General features: G+C 44.2%; 3 protein-coding genes across 4 annotated transcripts; 2 read left to right on the top strand and 1 right to left on the bottom strand.

The window, feature by feature from the left end:
* Positions 1 to 630: 630 nt before the first annotated feature.
* Positions 631 to 8,154, top strand: hnrnpl (heterogeneous nuclear ribonucleoprotein L). 2 transcript variants are annotated; one of them, XM_079738292.1, is made up of 14 exons: positions 631 to 724; positions 1,158 to 1,276; positions 1,426 to 1,663; positions 1,915 to 2,002; positions 2,178 to 2,272; positions 2,381 to 2,453; positions 6,019 to 6,054; positions 6,362 to 6,430; positions 6,508 to 6,770; positions 6,897 to 7,018; positions 7,125 to 7,326; positions 7,435 to 7,492; positions 7,607 to 7,702; positions 7,787 to 8,154. In XM_079738292.1, exons 1-14 carry the CDS (start codon positions 641 to 643, stop codon positions 7,843 to 7,845), a joined length of 1,602 nt encoding a protein of 533 aa, XP_079594418.1. In that variant the 5' UTR covers positions 631 to 640; the 3' UTR covers positions 7,846 to 8,154. The 2 variants fall into 2 exon arrangements, with proteins under 2 accessions (XP_079594418.1, XP_079594419.1); XM_079738293.1 differs by lacking the exon at positions 6,019 to 6,054.
* An 883-nt stretch (positions 8,155 to 9,037) lies between these two features.
* LOC307077037 (interferon regulatory factor 2-binding protein 1-like) lies at positions 9,038 to 12,663 on the top strand. Its single transcript, XM_079738291.1, has 2 exons — positions 9,038 to 11,076; positions 11,301 to 12,663. Exon 1 carries the CDS (start codon positions 9,249 to 9,251, stop codon positions 11,049 to 11,051), a length of 1,803 nt encoding a protein of 600 aa, XP_079594417.1. The 5' UTR covers positions 9,038 to 9,248; the 3' UTR covers positions 11,052 to 11,076; positions 11,301 to 12,663.
* micu2 (mitochondrial calcium uptake 2) lies at positions 12,292 to 17,415 on the bottom strand. Its single transcript, XM_079738297.1, has 12 exons — positions 17,004 to 17,415; positions 16,714 to 16,843; positions 16,472 to 16,503; positions 16,285 to 16,360; positions 16,122 to 16,169; positions 15,913 to 15,995; positions 15,158 to 15,211; positions 14,859 to 14,956; positions 14,500 to 14,671; positions 14,048 to 14,156; positions 13,670 to 13,827; positions 12,292 to 12,931 (listed from the first exon to the last, which is right to left on the bottom strand). Exons 1-12 carry the CDS (start codon positions 17,193 to 17,195, stop codon positions 12,830 to 12,832), a joined length of 1,254 nt encoding a protein of 417 aa, XP_079594423.1. The 5' UTR covers positions 17,196 to 17,415; the 3' UTR covers positions 12,292 to 12,829.
* Between the last annotated feature and the right edge of the window lie 473 nt (positions 17,416 to 17,888).

Genomic DNA, 17,888 nt, shown 5'->3' with positions numbered 1-17,888 from the left:
AAGTGCCCGCTGCCCAAGATCACAGAAGCCTTACAAACAATTTTTGTAGTCATGCAAAAATGTAACAAATGGAAATAAATTTGGTTTCATGCTCACTTCGTTGAATCAATAAAAATGAAAAAAAAGGCAACAGTAAAACAAAAGTGCACTGCTGCTTCTTGTCATAACCATTGTGTTTTTTCCTACCTCTCATATTATCCAGTGTTTAATAAATTAAACAATTTAATGAAATGTGATAAGGCTTTAAAGATAGGCTTTAGTTTTTTTTTGCAAAGCTTATTGACACCAGCCTTATATGTAACCATACACGTGAAAAGTGATAATTGCTTAGCTATTAATGCACAACTTTTCGTACAAAACAGATATATTGCAGTAAGCAATGCAGAAACATAGAATGCACATAGAAAATATTTAAATAACTAAAATAATTTCTACTGACACTTAAAAAAGTAAAAGATACTACATGCAGAAAAATTGTGCTTGCTTGCATTGTTAAGCCTTGATATAAAAAATGAGCTACAATCGCAAAAATAGGTTATCCCAACCAACAGCAACGGGGGAAAAACTGAGCCTGTTGGCCATTTGTGAGTCCCTTCGGCATCTTCCGTTCTTTTCAGTCGTGTACTCAGATCAGGACAACATGGCTGCAGCTGCGGGCCGCTACTACGGAGAAGGTGGCAGAGCAACGAAAAGACAGAAAACTGAAGACGGAGGAATGACAACGGTGAGAATTCCCTTTGACAATCACGCACTTCGTTCAATCGGATGGTTATTCTGTCTACTGCGTGGCTGGTTGCTAGCTCATGTACAGCATCTTGCTTCGGGGAGTGTAGCGAAGAGATGCCACATCCCGTCGATTTACTCTTAACATGTTAACGTTCATTGTTTTGTTACAGATAATACGATATCATCCGTTACTATTCCATTGACCCTTTGCGTTATTAAAGTATTTAAATGAGGTTAGTTAAACAATAAAAAGTAAAAAAGGTTATCTCGTTTGGCTAACGTCTTAGCATTATTTGCTATTCTTGCTAGACATTTGCGTTCATTGCAGTGCTGTACTTTAGCGGTGCGTCTCTGTGAAGCTAATGTACCGCCTTATCAACGTCTGCCACCATAGCTGTTGTTTGATGTGAGGGATTTGGTATTGTACACAGGAGGGTTACGATGACCCCCATAAAACACTCCCTTCCCCGGTGGTGCACGTTCGGGGTCTGGTTGACGGCATGATGGAGGCTGACCTGGTGGAGGCTCTGCAGGAGTTCGGAGCCATCAGGTATCCAACCACCACACTACACTGTTTGCAAAAGCATCTCATGCAAGTCTATAAATCCCCTAGGGAAAACATAGTATTGTTTCCCTAGTAGCATGTAACAAATAAAGTTCGCCGGCATCTATTATATTTGCATCTTCACATGCCTTCAGCTTTGTGGTGATGATGCCCAAGAAGCGTCAGGCCCTGGTGGAGTATGAGGACTTGAACGGCTCCAGTAGCGCGGTGACCTATGCGTCGGAGAACCAGGTGTACATCGCGGGCCACCCCGCCTTCATCAACTACTCTACCAGTCAGAAGATCTCCCGGCCCGGCGACCCCGACGACACCCGCAGCGTCAACAACGTGCTGCTGCTCACCGTCATGAACCCAATATACCCCATCACCTCGGTAAAGCAAGCGACCATTGGCATGCTCTGTGTGCAGATATGTAAATAATGCATGAGTGCAGTGAGCTAGACATAATGCATTGGGATGGCGCGCTTCAGAAAGGACCATCCCTTAAAATGATATGTAGTGCATTAATGAAAAACGCAACCAAAAAAATGATTTCCATGTTTATATTTATATTCTTATAAAGATATATTTGATAAGAGATCGATCATCTTTTTTATAATCAGGTGCTCTTTATTTGCCAACAGGATGTGCTCTACACCATCTGCAACAACTGTGGGCCAGTACAGAGAATCGTCATTTTCAGGAAGAATGGTGTTCAGGCTATGGTGGAATATCCTTCAGTTTTAGTTTTGCTTCTAGTCCATTTCACCTGGTTATGTCTGGCCTATGTAATGTGCTTTTTTTCCCAAAGAATATGTTGTAAATGTTTTATATTATTTTTATTGATCTGACTCCATGACATCGAGGTAAATACTATTTGTCCTTGACCCCCACCCCCCTAGCACATTTGACTCCGTTCAAAGCGCCCAACGAGCCAAGGCCTCTCTGAACGGGGCGGACATCTATTCTGGCTGCTGCACTCTAAAGATCGAATATGCCAAGGTTAGGAAATGGCCATGTCTAAGGCTCCCCAGTCTTTCTTTATGAGTGGAGTTATTTCAAGGGCTTGGAGGTGAAAGATGTTTCAAATGTCTGTATTCGCCCCTGCAGCCGGCGCGTCTGAATGTGTTCAAGAACGACCAGGACACCTGGGACTACACCAACCCAAACCTGAGCGGCCAAGGTAACGCGCGCAACTCCTCCTCCTTCTCCCTTTCCTCTCTCCATCCCCTCCTTGATTTGTTTGTGTTCTTCCTCTTTTCGTATCATGCCACTCTATGGGATGGCTACGCCGCTTCCCTGAGCGTCTCCTTCGCTCGCCCGCGGCTGGGCGCCCCTTACCCTTGGTGCCCCGCCGCACCCGCCCCCCGTGGCGTTCGAAGGGGGCGCTCTCTGGCGACGCTCGTTCCACTGTTCATGCGTTGTCTCGGGCACACGGCAGGCTCACAGTAAGGGCACAAGGAGCAGCCTCACGTGGGGGTCGGGTGGTTTTGCAAAAAGTGGTCGCGATTCTGCACCGGGCACAGTAGCACACGGTCCCTTCACGCCTAGGATCACAATCCCTGTAGCGCATGTCACTGCCTCACATTCCCCAGTCCATGAAGAGGCCTAGCGCACGTTGGTGTTTTAGTGTCTCTTTTTTGCTTTTAATCAAATGCTATTGCACAACATACTGGAGATTTTTATGCTGGGTTTAAAACTGGATCACACAGCTGAGCACAACTCAAGGGGTGTGTGGATAAACTAGCACTGGTACATTTCTGTAAAGCTTAGAGACACAAGCACACTTAATTGATTGTATAGTATTTTGATTGTTAAATTGTACACATTTCTTTTTAAATCTGCTGGATGTACTTTAGTTGTAGTTGAATGAGTAAAGAATGTATATATAATTTGTGATCATTGACGTTGGTTAAAATCCATTTCAGTTATTATTTTTTGAAAGCTAAATGTAATTGTTTGCGGAATTATAAACACATTTGATTTCTAAACCAAAACATTGCTATATCCAACACACTAATTAAGTCTAGTTAATTTGAATGTTTATCCATGAATTGTTACTGACTTTTGTAAATACAATGCAAAAATCAAGATTTCAATTCAACCTCACATAATGTTTTAAAGGCCATGGTATGCAAAAAGTAAAACCCTCAAAGTATTTTGGCATTCTGATATACCTAGACTCAATATATACATACTTGTACGAAAATTAAACATTGCCATACACTTAAATCAAACAGGTAGGTCCACAAAATATACAATAGACATTTTTCAAAGCTTCTCGCCATTCTGTGACATTTCGTGTTCAGTTTCTTGGTTCGGCTGCCTCAGGGTGCTCCTTGTGTCCTCACCGTGCACACGCATACAGGCTCAATGCGAGTCCCGCGCAGGGAGTGCCACAGCATCTACAGCCACAGCGAACGTAACGCTGCTCTGTGGCACACATCGGACACAGTGGGGGCGACAGACACTGGAATCACACATCCTCAACCCTCAATACCGCCTACCTATTCCAAGTCCTCCATCACTCCTATCTCCACCTGACATGGAACATCCATTTCTCTTTCTATAACCCTTGCCTGGCTTTGACTAGCCACTGAGTTCAAGCCCACTGTTGGACATGCACTCCTCCAAAGGTCATGCAAACAGACACCGTGCATACCCACAACAAACTACCACCATCATCTCTCTTACAAGTTACAGCACATCTCTCCATCTGCAGAGCCACCAGAGGATTCACCTATTTTTCATTTTTCGTGTGGATATTTTCTACACAACACATTGACGCGTGGTGCGGCCGGGAGGCAGGCGTGGGTGGGCGTTCTTTTAAATGCACCACTCCTCCCGGGCCCACAGGAGCTGACTGGCACAAACACAACCACAGGAACGCAACAGAGGAGCTCTCTCAGACACACTCAGCCTGACAAAAGGGGGCGGCAGACGGCATCACATACTTAAGGGCGGTTAAAAACAACATCACCACCATCAACGACAACAACATCAATATGATACAAGCACTCTCTCAGATGCCACACCTCAACGCTCGACCTGGTTGTGTGGGTTTCCTTTCGCTATCCGTTTGGTCACCGCATTCCTGCGCTGAACATCACACGACCACACACCGTGCAGAAAATATCCACGGCAACACACGGCATCAAGTCTCCATGACTGCAGATGACACATTGGCAAGCACTAGATGACTTCTCACTTTGCTAGTGGCTGAATGCTACAAAACCATCAACAGCAACAACAACACACAAATAAACAAGCATCATGTGTGCTGCCATTTTGACACCTGAAGAATAACCATGGGTGGCGGGTGGGTCCTACGAAGACACAAGCATACAACCTCAGAGGCAAACAGATCAACATCCTCCCCCCCTCCTCTCCAATATCCTTTCTTCATTTAAGGACTCTGATGCTCTTTCTTCCTCCTTTCTTTCCTCTCCTTCCCTCTCTCCCTGCATACCCTCTCCCTTGTGCTGTTTTGTGTTGTTTCATTTTCCTCCTTATGACCGGGCCCATAGTGATGCCTTTATCGCCTCCCGTGTGATGCAGGTTTGGCACAGTGTGTCTGCGGACAGGCACCCCACTCTCAAACGATGCTAATGTCCTGCTTTGCAGTGAAAGCACGGTAAGCTGGAGTACAAGCTTCTCATTGAAACCCAAAAAGGAAAACCCAACACAGACAAGACTGGGGGTGGGGGAAGACAAAGAAACTCCAAAGAAGGAAACAAAGCAACAACGACTTAAAACCCAAGACTGGACAGGCGGATGTGCTTTCTCTGGCAGAGGGAAAAGGAGGGAAGGAGGAGGGAAGGGATGAGTTGATGTTGGAGCAGCAAGGCTGCTCGGGCAGCTGCCTCGCAGGAGAGCGCCCCCTACGTCCCCATTGTGTCCTGTGCTGCAGTTGTGGTGCTGTAAGTACACGCAACAACCCGACTGTCATTTACATGATCAATATTTTGCGGGCGGGGACTCAGATCATCTATTTCTGCTGATCCAAGTGTGTCCGGGGTTATTATTTTATAAGGTGATAAACACATGAAAAAAAAAAACAGGTCTCTTGCTGTTAGGCAACATATTAACCTGGAGTCCAAACGGTGTTCCATGCTGCTTTGGCTCCATGTTTTGTTGCCAGTTATTGAATAATTGATCCCATGTTTATTTTTTATAACTTTGTATTGGATGTGGCAATAATTTAGTATGGCCATAACAATTCTTTAATCTGGTCGGTAAGACATTTACCAGAGGTTTTTTTCCCTGTCTGTTTTTACCCTTTTTAATGCTTTGTTCAAACATTTATTTGAGGTAATATCAAAGCAGCCTTGAGCGATCTTTGTAAACCAGTCAAGACATGCTAAGAAGTTAGTGTTTCCTTTTTATAACCTGTATCCACGTGCCAAGGTGTGTCAACCATAAGGGTCCATCAGGCCCTCTCCTTTTATCTCGAGGTGACCCTATGTAGGTCAAAGTCTCAAGTCCACACACAATGCATTTTATACCTCCATTGTTATCCTTTTGATCATATTCTGCTGATTTTGTACTTAATAAAGAAAGACGGATTAGACCTTTTACAATTGGTGCACATAGGGTTGATGCTGCTTCCATTTTTCAAGTATTCCCTCAACTTGTTTTTTGTCAGACCTGCAGTTTGGAAAGTAATATGTTGCTTCAGTCTCGCCCAGGCGCTCCATTCGTCTCACTGTGAATACGGACTTGACATGTGACTATGTGTACTTGCACAGATGCTGATGGTGAAGGCAATTGGAACAATTCACAAGGTGTGTTTGTGTGTATGTTTGCATTAGGGCGACAAATATCCTAGTCGACTGATACTGATAGTTGCGTATTGATACTATTTTTCTAGCGTCAAAATAAAATCTCCATTATGTTGTTTGTTTAATTTTTTTTTTTTTAAGTAGTCCTGCATACTAATCTTGAGATGGCTCTGGTGCATGCATCCCCCCCCCCCCCCCCCCAACCTTATCACGTAGCACGTAGTTCAAAACACAGCTTGTAGCCTTCTATTTGTTTGACACCCTAGGTCCGGAGGCAGTTTTATCTTTTTCTGTGTGTTTTTATTCAAAGATCCTAATGCCAATCCTAACAAGCGTCAGAGGCAGCCCGCTCTCCTGGGGGACCACCCTCCTGATTATGGTAAGTATCCAATGACACGATGCTAGAACAACGAGGGAGGCTCCTCCTCTGCTAGTAATCTGCTCTCCTCTGAATAGCTGGCCCCCAGGGAGGCTATCACAACTACAATGATGAAGGCGGCTACGGGCCTCCCCCACCGCATCGCATGGGGCCCCCTATGGGCGGCGGGCGTGGTGGTCGTGGTGGAAGCCAGCGCTACGGCCCTGGTTACGGGCCACCTCCCCCGGAGTACGGTGCCCACGCCGACTCCCCCGTCGTCATGGTGTACGGCCTGGAGCCAGCAAAGGTCAACGCAGACAAGCTCTTCAATGTCTTCTGCCTCTACGGAAACATAGAGAGGGTAAGCTTGCAAGGGAAGGGATCCCATGACTAAAAGTGACCGTGTGTGTGTGTGTGTGTGCTGCTGCTTGTGTTGGGTTAGTGAATGGTTTTTGTTGTTTGATTTTTTTTTTTTTTATCTCTTTAGATCAAGTTCATGAAGAGCAAGCCTGGGGCTGCCATGGTGGAGATGGGAGACTGCTATGCCGTGGACAGGATTATCACTCACCTCAACAACAACTTCCTTTTCGGACAGAAGCTCAATGTTTGGTAAAGAAGTTTTCCTCCATGTTTGCCAAGCAATAAACCCAATTGTACCAGGAGGGCAGATGCTAGTGGTGTGGGTGGTGACAGTCATGCGTTATCTCTGTTGCAGTGTGTCCAAGCAGCAGGCAATCATGCCGGGCCAGTGCTACGAGCTGGAGGACGGCAGCAGCAGCTTCAAGGACTTCCACGGTTCCCGCAACAACCGCTTCACCTCTGCCGAGCAGGCAGCCAAGAACCGCATCCAGCACCCCAGCAACGTGCTGCACTTCTTCAACGGGCAGCCGGACATTTCCGCCGAGATGTTCAACCAGGTGAGGGAGACCAGGAGTTATTTTTTGTTTTTGTTTTGGGAGCCATTTACTTATGCTGGGTACAATGGGAGGATTATCTCAATTTACTTAAAACACGTTATCTTTCAGGTCTGTGAAGAATTGGAAATCAAGGTCCCCTCCAATGTGAAACTTTTCACTGGAAAGAGTGAGTAAAGATAAAAAGGACATAGATATAATGTATAACGATTTTTAGTTTTACTTTTTGTTGCACGGCTGTGCTTCAGTTAGAAATGAAGGTCTCTTTCCTGTACTGCTCCAGGTGAGCGCAGCTCTTCTGGCCTACTGGAGTGGGAATCCATCAACGATGCCATGGAAGCCCTTGCTCTTATGAACCACTATCAGATGAAAAACCCCAGTGAGTCCAGTTAATTCATTTCATTGTTCATTTACATTTGGAGGCAAAACTGTTTTTGTTAACCATTTGTTCTTCTCTTTTTAGGTGGACCTTACCCGTACACACTGAAGTTGTGCTTTTCAACTGCACACCATGCCAACTAAATGACGATGCACCCTCCACCAATTTCTAGTTTTATGTTGTCGCATAGTGTATTTCAAAGTTTGTCACACCCCTATAGAACATTCAATCTGTATTGACAAAAATGTAGTATCAATGGGTTTTTAGAAAACCTTTACCTTAACTTAAATAGATTTTGTATTATTAAGTTGATCCTTTTTATTTTGGTGCTATACCTTTTTTTTTTTTTTGTAGTGCGTTCATTTTCAAAGAACACCCCAACCGATACACCTGCTCTAAATCAATTTCCATGTGAACTTTTTTTTTTTAATAAAGTGATGATTGTTAACCTATGATGTGATTTCTCAGCATTTTCTTAACCAACAAGAATAGTAAGGTCATAAATGGATTTCTTAAAATGTTCCCGTCATACGATTTTGAGTTGAGCCATGTGTCCTCTCTCTATTTTTGGAAAAATAATGTGTATTGTCCAGCCTAAAGTTGCACGTGTGTGTGTATTTTTTAAATCTGTCAAAGGTCATGATATATTATGTACTGCATTAACTGCAGCTACTATCTACACGCAATAAGCAGAGGTCACTCCACACATTTGCCCACAGCGCCTCCATCTGGCCTACTTTTAAACCTCTGCTGCATATTCTTCTGGGTCATGCAACATGTGAGACCCGGATGGAATACACAAAATTTTGAATTCCATGAACAGCAGTTTACTTCAGAAAAATCCATAACGATATTATTTTGTTTACAGGGGTCAATGTTTTAACACGAGTTTTAAGAGTAGTAATGTTTGCTACATGAATAACGTTAACAATTATAAGCGATTACAGAGAAGTACAACTAGCGACATTTATTTACAGCTTTAATGTACTTCAAAAAAACGTTTGTGGTGCCATGTTTATTTGATGTCCGATTCTGGATGCGCAACTTAAATTAAATAGCTGTATACTGTTACATTTGCATACATATTTGCAAACTGGTTTTACCGGCATAACGATGACATTATAATTGTAAGACTGTAAAATATTTTAACACTACAGGGTCAAATTTCTGCTATTATAAGAAAATACCTAAACGAACCCCAAATACTTTATTCATATATATAAAGATATATAGACAAATTTATATGCACAAATGACAGAACTCCAACTCCCACAATGCAATGGCATTGACGTGTAGGTGTATCCGGTGTCTTACAACATTTTACTTCCTTCCAGACAGACCGACACGAACAACCCAAGAAAGAAGACGTTGATAACTTTTTAACGGTGTAATCCTCTGTCGTGTTCGATCTTAGTTTAATTGTAATAATTCCTACAGATCTCGAGACATGCGGCCGATCGTGTCTGGATATTAAATAATTATTGAAACACGAAGACTGCAAAGCGTGGGCCTCTGAAGAAAGTTTGTGCGAGGGCCTGTAAACAACATGTCTTCCGCCTCGCAGGCATCCTCTAGACGGCAATGGTGCTACCTTTGCGATCTCCCCAAGATGCCGTGGGCAATGCTGTGGGAATTCAGCGAGGCGGTATGTCGCGGATGTGTGAATTACGATGGTGCGGACAGAATCGAGCTTCTAATAGAAACTGCCAGGCAATTAAAAAGCACCCATGGGGTTTTGGACGGGAGGTCTCCCGGACCACAGCAAAGCAAACCCACCTCGAGTGGGCCAATGGAAGGGGGGCGCCAGCATTCAGAACGTATAGACCGGGGGAGGGGAGAGTATGGGGTCTCCTCTTCTCGTCTTCCCAATGGTCTGCACAGAGCTGAAGATGTGGCCATATCAGAGGGAAGCAGGCAAAGCCCCAATCCTCGAAGGGCAATAGTTGGAGCAGTTTCTACTCTACACGGATCTATCCCTCATGCCTTGCTGGCACAAGGGTTAGTAGGAGCTCCTCATGGTCTATTAGCCCCACTAGGAGGCTCCAGGGCTGGAGCCCCATCTATTGCTGTCTCAGCTGGACCTATAATGGGAGAGTCTGGCAGAAGACAAGCTGTGTCCTTGGGTGTGGGGCCTAGTGCCTCTACCTTGGTGGGTCTGGATGCTGGGGTCTGGAGAAATGGTGAAGTAATGGCTGAGCTGGCAGAGAGCGCCCGCAGTAAAGCTGAAGGCTGGCCCAATCGCCCAAAAGCAGTACGAGATGTCCTCGTGACCCTCAACGGCTGTGTCCCGTTCAACGTGCGCTTTAGGAAAGATCATAATTTAATAGGGCGCGTGCTGGCCTTTGATGCCAACACTACCCCTGATTTTGAGCTGAAAGTTTTTGCAGAGTATCCCTGCGGCTCCGGAATCGTGTACTCCCAGATCCCAGACCTGGTCAGGCAGATGTTCCGCGACTCGGCCAAGGATGCCGGGAAAGCGGTGAACTCTGGGCTGCGCTACGTCGAATACGAGAAACGCCCGGGCACCGGCGACTGGCGCGGACTCACCGAGCTGCTGAACGACGGCGTGCGTCTGTTCAAGGAGCCCCCGATCCAGGAGGTGCTGCCACAGCCCTACCCCGAGGCGGGCATGCCCATGGCCACCGCCGGGCGACCGGTACCTCCCAAGGGTGCGGCGCGCCGACGCAAGGCCTCGCCGGGCTCAGAGAACGGAGAAGGTGAGGGCGCGCGCCCCGATCACCCGTCTAGAGAGGCCTGGCAGCGCAGCGCCTACCAGGGCATGGAGCCCCTCCCGGGCATGGCCGCCCCTCAGGAGGGGGCCCCGCCTCGCCTGCACAGCCAACCCTCGCCAATCTCATCACTGATGGGCGTCGCTGACAGCCTGAGCTCCAACCAGATGTCCCGAGAGAGCCCCGGCATGTCCGCAGCACACTCCTCCTCCTCCGCCTCAGCCAACCGCCCCGCCAGCGGCAGCCCCTCCACGGCCTCGGGCTCCCAGGCGTCACTGGGGCAGGGAGGGAGCCAGGTCGGTGCCAGCAGCAGTAGCTCTGCAGCCGGAGAGCCAGGAATAGGCGCCCAAGGCGCCTTGCTCTGCTGCACCCTCTGCCGCGAGCGACTAGAGGACACCCACTTTGTCCAGTGTCCCTCTGTCCCACACCACAAGTTCTGCTTCCCGTGCACCCGGGCCTCCATCCGCAGCCAGGGTCCCGGCGGCGAGGTGTACTGCCCCAGCGGGGAGCGCTGTCCCCTGTCCGGGTCCACCGTGCCTTGGGCCTTCATGCAGGGAGAGATCTCCACCATCCTGGCTGGTGATGGAGATGTGACGGTGAAGAAGGAGAGTGACCCTTGACCTCCCAGCCCTGCAGTGGTGAATGGTAAAAACACTTGGGGAGAGTGGGGGACACATTTATGCATTTTCTTTACGGTGGTTTTTATTGGGGTGTTCAGAATTTTTTTGGATAACTAAAACATTCTGTGTTTTGTTAGGACGGTAAAAAGTGAACACAGACAGACCGTGTTCATGTTGTGGTTAGGTAGTAGTAGAGTCTTAACCGCCCTTGGTTGACACCATTATTTTCTTTCACTTTCTTCTCCACAGTGGCTCGGAAAACGACAACTTAGAAAGCACTTCCTGAATTTCTCGAGCAGAAGTCCACTTGGCTGCAGTACAACATATGTGCCCCTGAGCTGAAAGAAAACCAGAAACATCCTGAACCTCTCCCATTAAAAACAACCAGACTGACAGCTCTGGGAAGTGTTCCTTTTCTTTTGTTGTATTTCTTTTTTTAAACAATGGAATCTCTTTTGAGTAAGGACACGCGTCTGTTTCCGTAGGGGCTTACCTCACGTCACGACATCGCTCATGCATTTAAAGGCCTACTGCAATGAATTAAGGAGAGACATTTTCTACAGGATCGTTGTTCCAGCCAGGCCATGTATCTCCTCTTGTTCCCTCAGAAGCCCTGGATTGAAAGCGCAGGGCGTATGTTTAAAAATGACAATCTGTTTATTGGTTTGTTCGTTGTTTTTGTTTCCATTTTGTTCATGTACTTTTGTATACTGTTCTCTGCAAATGAATGACACCAATATTGATTGTACGTGGTGTGAAAGAAAAATGACATTATTCATACCAGACACTGAGTGAATGTCCAAAAAAATATGGTAAAATTATTAGGTCCTTTTTAAAGCCAAGGGTTTAAAAAACAAATGTAATCACATCTGAGGTATGTGTCTTTATTACCTATATATTGTATGTCAAATGTGAATTTACTTTCAATGGCTACCATGTAATTTCTATTTTTGATACAATACAAATTTATATGTATTTGTTTATAGTAAGTGATAAGAAGACCAAAGATGGCTTCGTGTGTAATTTTATTGTATCGTAGCCGTGTATTCTGTATTCAGATAACCTTGGCATCAGTCACTAATTTCTTCACCTACTATACTAGTCAGCTTGTATTTGTCTTTTTTATTCTATATATAGATTATATATATATGGTAAGATAATTAGCACCACAATCGTCAATGGTTAATTCACATACTCATGTGACCTTAAAAGGTCAAGTCTATAATAAATTACAGACTAGTTAGCAGTTATGGCTTTATTCGGCTGCAAAAAAACAGTTCAGATGTGTATCAGATTGCATACTTTTATTTGCAAATGTTGTAGTTTATGCTACGCAATTTAAACCCACCCCCAGTTTATTTTAAACACCATACCACAGGTAACCAGTTTTGTAAACACAATGTGCTTGAATAGCAAAAGTATGCTGTGCAAACTTAAAGCTGATGACACTATTTCTTGGTATGATATGCATAATCTGCACACCAACGTCAATATGATGAATACATATGTGTAGAGAAAATATTAATTACCTTTTTTTTATATTGTGGCACAATGTACTAACCGTGCATATTCTTTAAACAAAATTTAAATCTGTAAACATTTGGGACATAGACTGCCGTGTCATCCTTTGCTTGGCATCATGGTTGTGTTTTCCCTTTTGCGCCATAGTTCAGCTGAACCATCTAATTCCGATATGTTTAAAGTTAACTTTGTACGTTCATCCGTTACAAAAAAAATGACTCATCACATCAAAACACTCAGTTGGCATCAGAGGGGAGTTAGAAAGGGCTTCCAGATTCCCTCAGGGCCTCCTGCGCTCCTTTCAGGGTTTCCTGCTTCACACATTTCCAATAGCCAGACAGGCCTAACCGGGGCTGCACCTAAAAGACATGGAGGCCACGTGTTTAAAGGCATAGGTTTTCATGAGCTAGTTACATTTTAGGAATTTGATCACCAATTAAATAGAATTATGTAGGCAACATTTTGAATCGAATATAACTTGGCGACTAAAATAAAGTTTCCCGCCAGCGTATCATACACAAGTCTACACACGCAAGTATAACATGTGATTTGAAGTTACAAGTAGGCACTCAAACATGTTTTTCAAAAGTAATTACTTGGTCCTTTTTTAGATATGATGTTGAGGGGGAAAGCAGAATGTAAACTGGATGAATTCACATTGCAATTTACTGCAATATTACGATTTTCATAAACATTCCTAAACAACGACAGGCAACAATGGATTGACCTGCCATAACACAGGTTCTGTCAGAAATCCCTCATGTCATAGATTAAACCACTTATTTCATGAAATGGTAATACAATTTAGTTTGGCGGCATGGTTCAACTCTTTTCTGGTGCCCCCTGCTTTAGGATTTAAAGCTTGACCTACAGATGTCAGATACAGCATACCAACATTTGACAGGGAGCCCTATACAATACACCATGGGGTACATCAGGATTTCTGCTCAGCACACTATACTTCTCAGAATGAGGTCTTAAATTCGACCACAATCAGTGTACATGCGTTTGATTGGACAGCGCCAGCAGTTTGCTGATAGGGGTGCGTGACTAGAGTGTCCCACCAGAACTAGCTACGCAAACTTTAACAATGTCACCTTTAGGCCGCGTAGCATTCTGTCGTGCATGACACCGAGGAACTCCTTGTGGCTCAGGCAGTTGTCCCCATCCAGGTCGAAGATCTTGAACACAGTGTCCAGCACGTTCTCAGACAGGTCGTGTCCTGTTGCGATCCTCACCGCTCGTTTGAACTGGGCTGCAGTGAGCGCAAAACCAACAAAAAACTAATTGTGTTGGCGGGACAGACGACCAATATGATGGATATACGATACGGTAAACAACGACTGCTCCCTAAAAGGGAAAATTAGATGCAACTCTGACACTACGGACAACACACGACAGTTAGATGACAAACAGGCACACACAAGCAGGGATTTAAAATTAAGATTCATGTTAGATAAGATGTGGGATCTCACCCTTGCCGATAGGTCGGTTGGCTTCACTGATCAGTTTCATCGTGAATGCAAAGTCCTCCAAATTGTTGGTGAAGAGGCAGAAGGCTTTGAACTCAGCAAATGTGATGCTCTGCAAGACAACACAGTTCAGTTTTAAACATTTTACAATTACAACAATGGTTTAAAATAATCTTGTTAAGTCGATTTCATAAAGAAGGAATGAAACCTTAGAGATTGTTATTTCATTTTTTTTTACAACCTATTCATATATCCTGCATATATGCATTGATCCTATTAATCCTTAAACAATCAGGTTCCTCCATTAAGTATTATAGTATATTGTCGCCAAAGAGAAAAATAATTTTGTGTGTGGCAAAAAAGTGAGTCATCTCTGTGGAGTGGAAAAACAAAAAAACACTTATGTACTAAATCCCTTGTCTTGTATGCACTCTTAGTGGCCATCTCATCTGCACCTCGCCGGCCGGGATCCTCTTGCGCATGTTCTCCCAGTAGGCGTCGTTGTCCTCTTCGTTGGTGTAGTGTAGCAGCCACTCAGCAAAGTCCTCCCTCCTCATGGTGTCCATGCCCTTGGAGAACTGCAGGAACTCCATCTCCTGCACCTCGGCCTGCAGGTCCTCCATGAACCTGTTGGAGGGGGAGGAGAAATGAAACCAGGAAGCATGGTGACCCAAAATACAAAACCATTAAAGATCCATTGGAGGCGAAGAAAAGACTGAAGTGAGGCGTAAGCAATCCCCTCCTTTGACAAAAAAATAAATAAAAACATTGCGACGTATCTTTCTCCAACAGTAAAATGATCGCTCGTTTTTACCGCTGGAACTCCTTGTACTGCAGCTTGTTTTCCCCGTGCCGTCCAAAGAAGAAGGCCTGCAGGGTGGTGTTCACGTCCTCCACTCCAGCTGTTGGCTTCTGCGAGGTCAAGAAGACGAAACGGTCAAATCCAATCTCCACCTCCTGGATTCTCAAAGCTTCCAATAGAGGTTACATTTTCATTGTTGAATCCTTAAGCCTAGACAAGAAATTAGACTGGTTCTACAAAAACTAAAAACTCATCTTTCAACCCCACATGAAATTAAAGAGTAAAAAATGAATTATTAACTTGTTACTTACATTGTCACCTTCCTTGGGATTTTTTTCTTTTTTTTTCCGAATGATGTTCTTCAGCTGTAGGTACAAAAATACAATAATTGAAAAGCCGAAAAAAATAATAACGATGTTCGATTCATTTTAAAAGCAACTGCAGTAGTCGCGCAACAAACAAATGCAAAGGTTGGTATGTAATAATAGGATAATAACAGATTTGTAATTCTGTATTTATGATGAATTCTTGAGGTTGTCATTCATGCACTTGGACTCTACTCTCAGCCTTGAGTAGCAAACAGCGCTACGAGTGGATCACAACGTGCTCACATGCAGTCTCTTGAACAAATCAACAGAAAAGCTCATAACAATGGGCAAAGTCTTGACATTTGTCTACAACAAGCAAACATTTTAAAGAAGTTCCATCGGCTTGACCAAACCACAAACCACAGCGACGTAAAGTAAAAAAGTTTTATTTGAGACCCTACAAAATGCGCCCTCACCTGTCCGTGGCTTTTGCAATATGCGTACATACTTACATTTGAGGTAGCATCCAAACTTGTGGCAGCATTAAAAAGGTGGCAATATTTAAAATGTAAGTGTGATTAAATACAATTCAGCAGAACACTCATATCTGCTAAATAGGAATCTGCATTTGATTAAAATATTATAATATACACAATTCACTGGTTTTCAGTGCTAAATAGGATACATGTATTAGTATTATTATAGGTCACATTTGGCATTGTATTACAGCCCATCATTAAAATCCTGAAATGGCTTACCTTAAGAAACTCCTTCTTATCAACCTGCTCATTTCCATCATCATCAAGCATCTTGAAAGCAATATGAAATCCTGTGCCAGGCTCTGAAATAGCAACATAATGTATGCTCTCCTTATCTGTGATTTGCTTTCATAGATAATGCCCGAAAATAATTTAAAACCTATATGTTTTAAGAGGATCATCACAGGGTCAGGGAATCAAAAACTTACTGGTTAGGATGGTCAACAAGAATAGATATTCGGTGTAGGATATCAAGCCTGTGAGGCACAAAAGAGCAAATCGGCACAGCAATGATTTGTCTGTTTTATATATTGTAGGCATGAATGATTTGATCAAGTTATTTCCTTTTCGACATGGTTGAACTTATCATACCATTATCTCCCATGTTTCTGAAAAGGTTGTTATCAGCCTGTGCCCTGCTGGCAGTCGTCAGCATTTTATCCACTTCCTGAAAGTAGGACCATCACCAGTAGATTTGCATAATCGACTATGAAAACCAGTTACTTTATCAACAGCATAAGCATAAGATAGACGAAAAAATAAAGACGTAAAACCATACCTGTTTTTTCAACTCCTTCTTTCGCAACTTACCTGAAAAAGAGCACAGAGAAAGATGTCAAAGGATCGTTTAAATTCCAACACGGTTCCTGTCAAACACATCTGGGAGATAATGATTGTGATGGAAGTTGGGAAAGGTGACAGGAAGCAAGGTGTGGGACCATGTTGACAGGGAATCCCACATCACACCGTGGGACCCCATAGCTCATCTTATTGTGATAAAGATTTGAATTTAATTCTTACGGTCGACATTCTCCAGCATCACCGAGAAAAGGAAGTCTCTGGGTGTCATGTAAACCTCCTGCTCGTAAATCAACGAGGCAAACTGATTAAAGCGAATTCGCCTTGCAGACCGCACGGGTACAGCGGTTTCCTGGTGACAGAAATATAAAATACGTAGTAGCCTTGAGAGATGTTATGTTGATCATAACAGACGAAGAACGAGGATCAAGGTCGATTGTAGGCAAATGGGTGATGTGTAGTGAAATAAGCGATCCATTCGTATTTTGAGATCCCAATAGATCTAAACTTACCTGGGGCTCCTCAGCATAAACGACCACAGGAAACGTCCTGCTAGCTCCATAATGCTGATAAATCACTCCAGCTCCAACGAGAGATGCAAATACGCCAGTACCAACAGTGCGGGACTGTCCCAACGCTGTGAGTACCCGAGGCGTCCTCGCAAAGTTCCTCAAGATGTTATACACCCTGCCCCAGCTGGCCATTTTCTAAAAACGAGCTAGCGTCAGTGCGGTAGTGGCGTTCACTCGGCCCACGCCTTCAGATCCTGACAACGCAGACTCGTGTGCTCTCGGGTTTAGATAACAACGCCTCGATCGCGGTTGGGGTCGTCGAACACCAAGTACTGGGCTTAACTGGGAGTAGGGAAACATTCAGAAGTATTCCCAAGTGTTTATCTGATATGGCAACTGTTGTGTTTGTTGATCTTTATACTGAACGGTGGTATACCGGCGCCCCCCTGTGGACGCGCATCTCGGTGGACATATTTCTTTTTTTTCTGCTGCTCGTTTAATGCGCATATATCTCTCTGTGACAATGCGTAACCGTGCTACTCATGTGGTGGTAAAGGGCGTGTGGCCGCTTACTTGGCTGCCATGGTGTAAAGCAAAATAACTATTTTTGCTTTACACCTGATCCTGGTGTGGCTAATCTACCCTCAACGATCCTGAATTGCAGAAAATATTTCTATATATGTATTTTAGATCAAAGTGGGTGAAAAAAACGTAGGCAACTATTGAAAATGTATGGAACATAATGATCGAGGGTAGGAAAACAATTTTTAGTCGTATTTTCTCTCCTATTTACATCCCGACAGTAATGAATAAATAAAATGCTATGACGAAAACAAAAAAACAGATTACTGTGACCTTCTGCAGGCCCGCCCATTCATTTCATTT

This window comes from Pollachius pollachius (genome assembly GCF_949987615.1).
Source record: "Pollachius pollachius genome assembly, chromosome: 6".
NCBI classification, from domain to species: domain Eukaryota; kingdom Metazoa; phylum Chordata; class Actinopteri; order Gadiformes; family Gadidae; genus Pollachius; species Pollachius pollachius.
The sequence above is the reverse complement of the archived record's forward strand: the minus strand, read 5'-3'. Positions and strand labels throughout refer to the sequence as shown.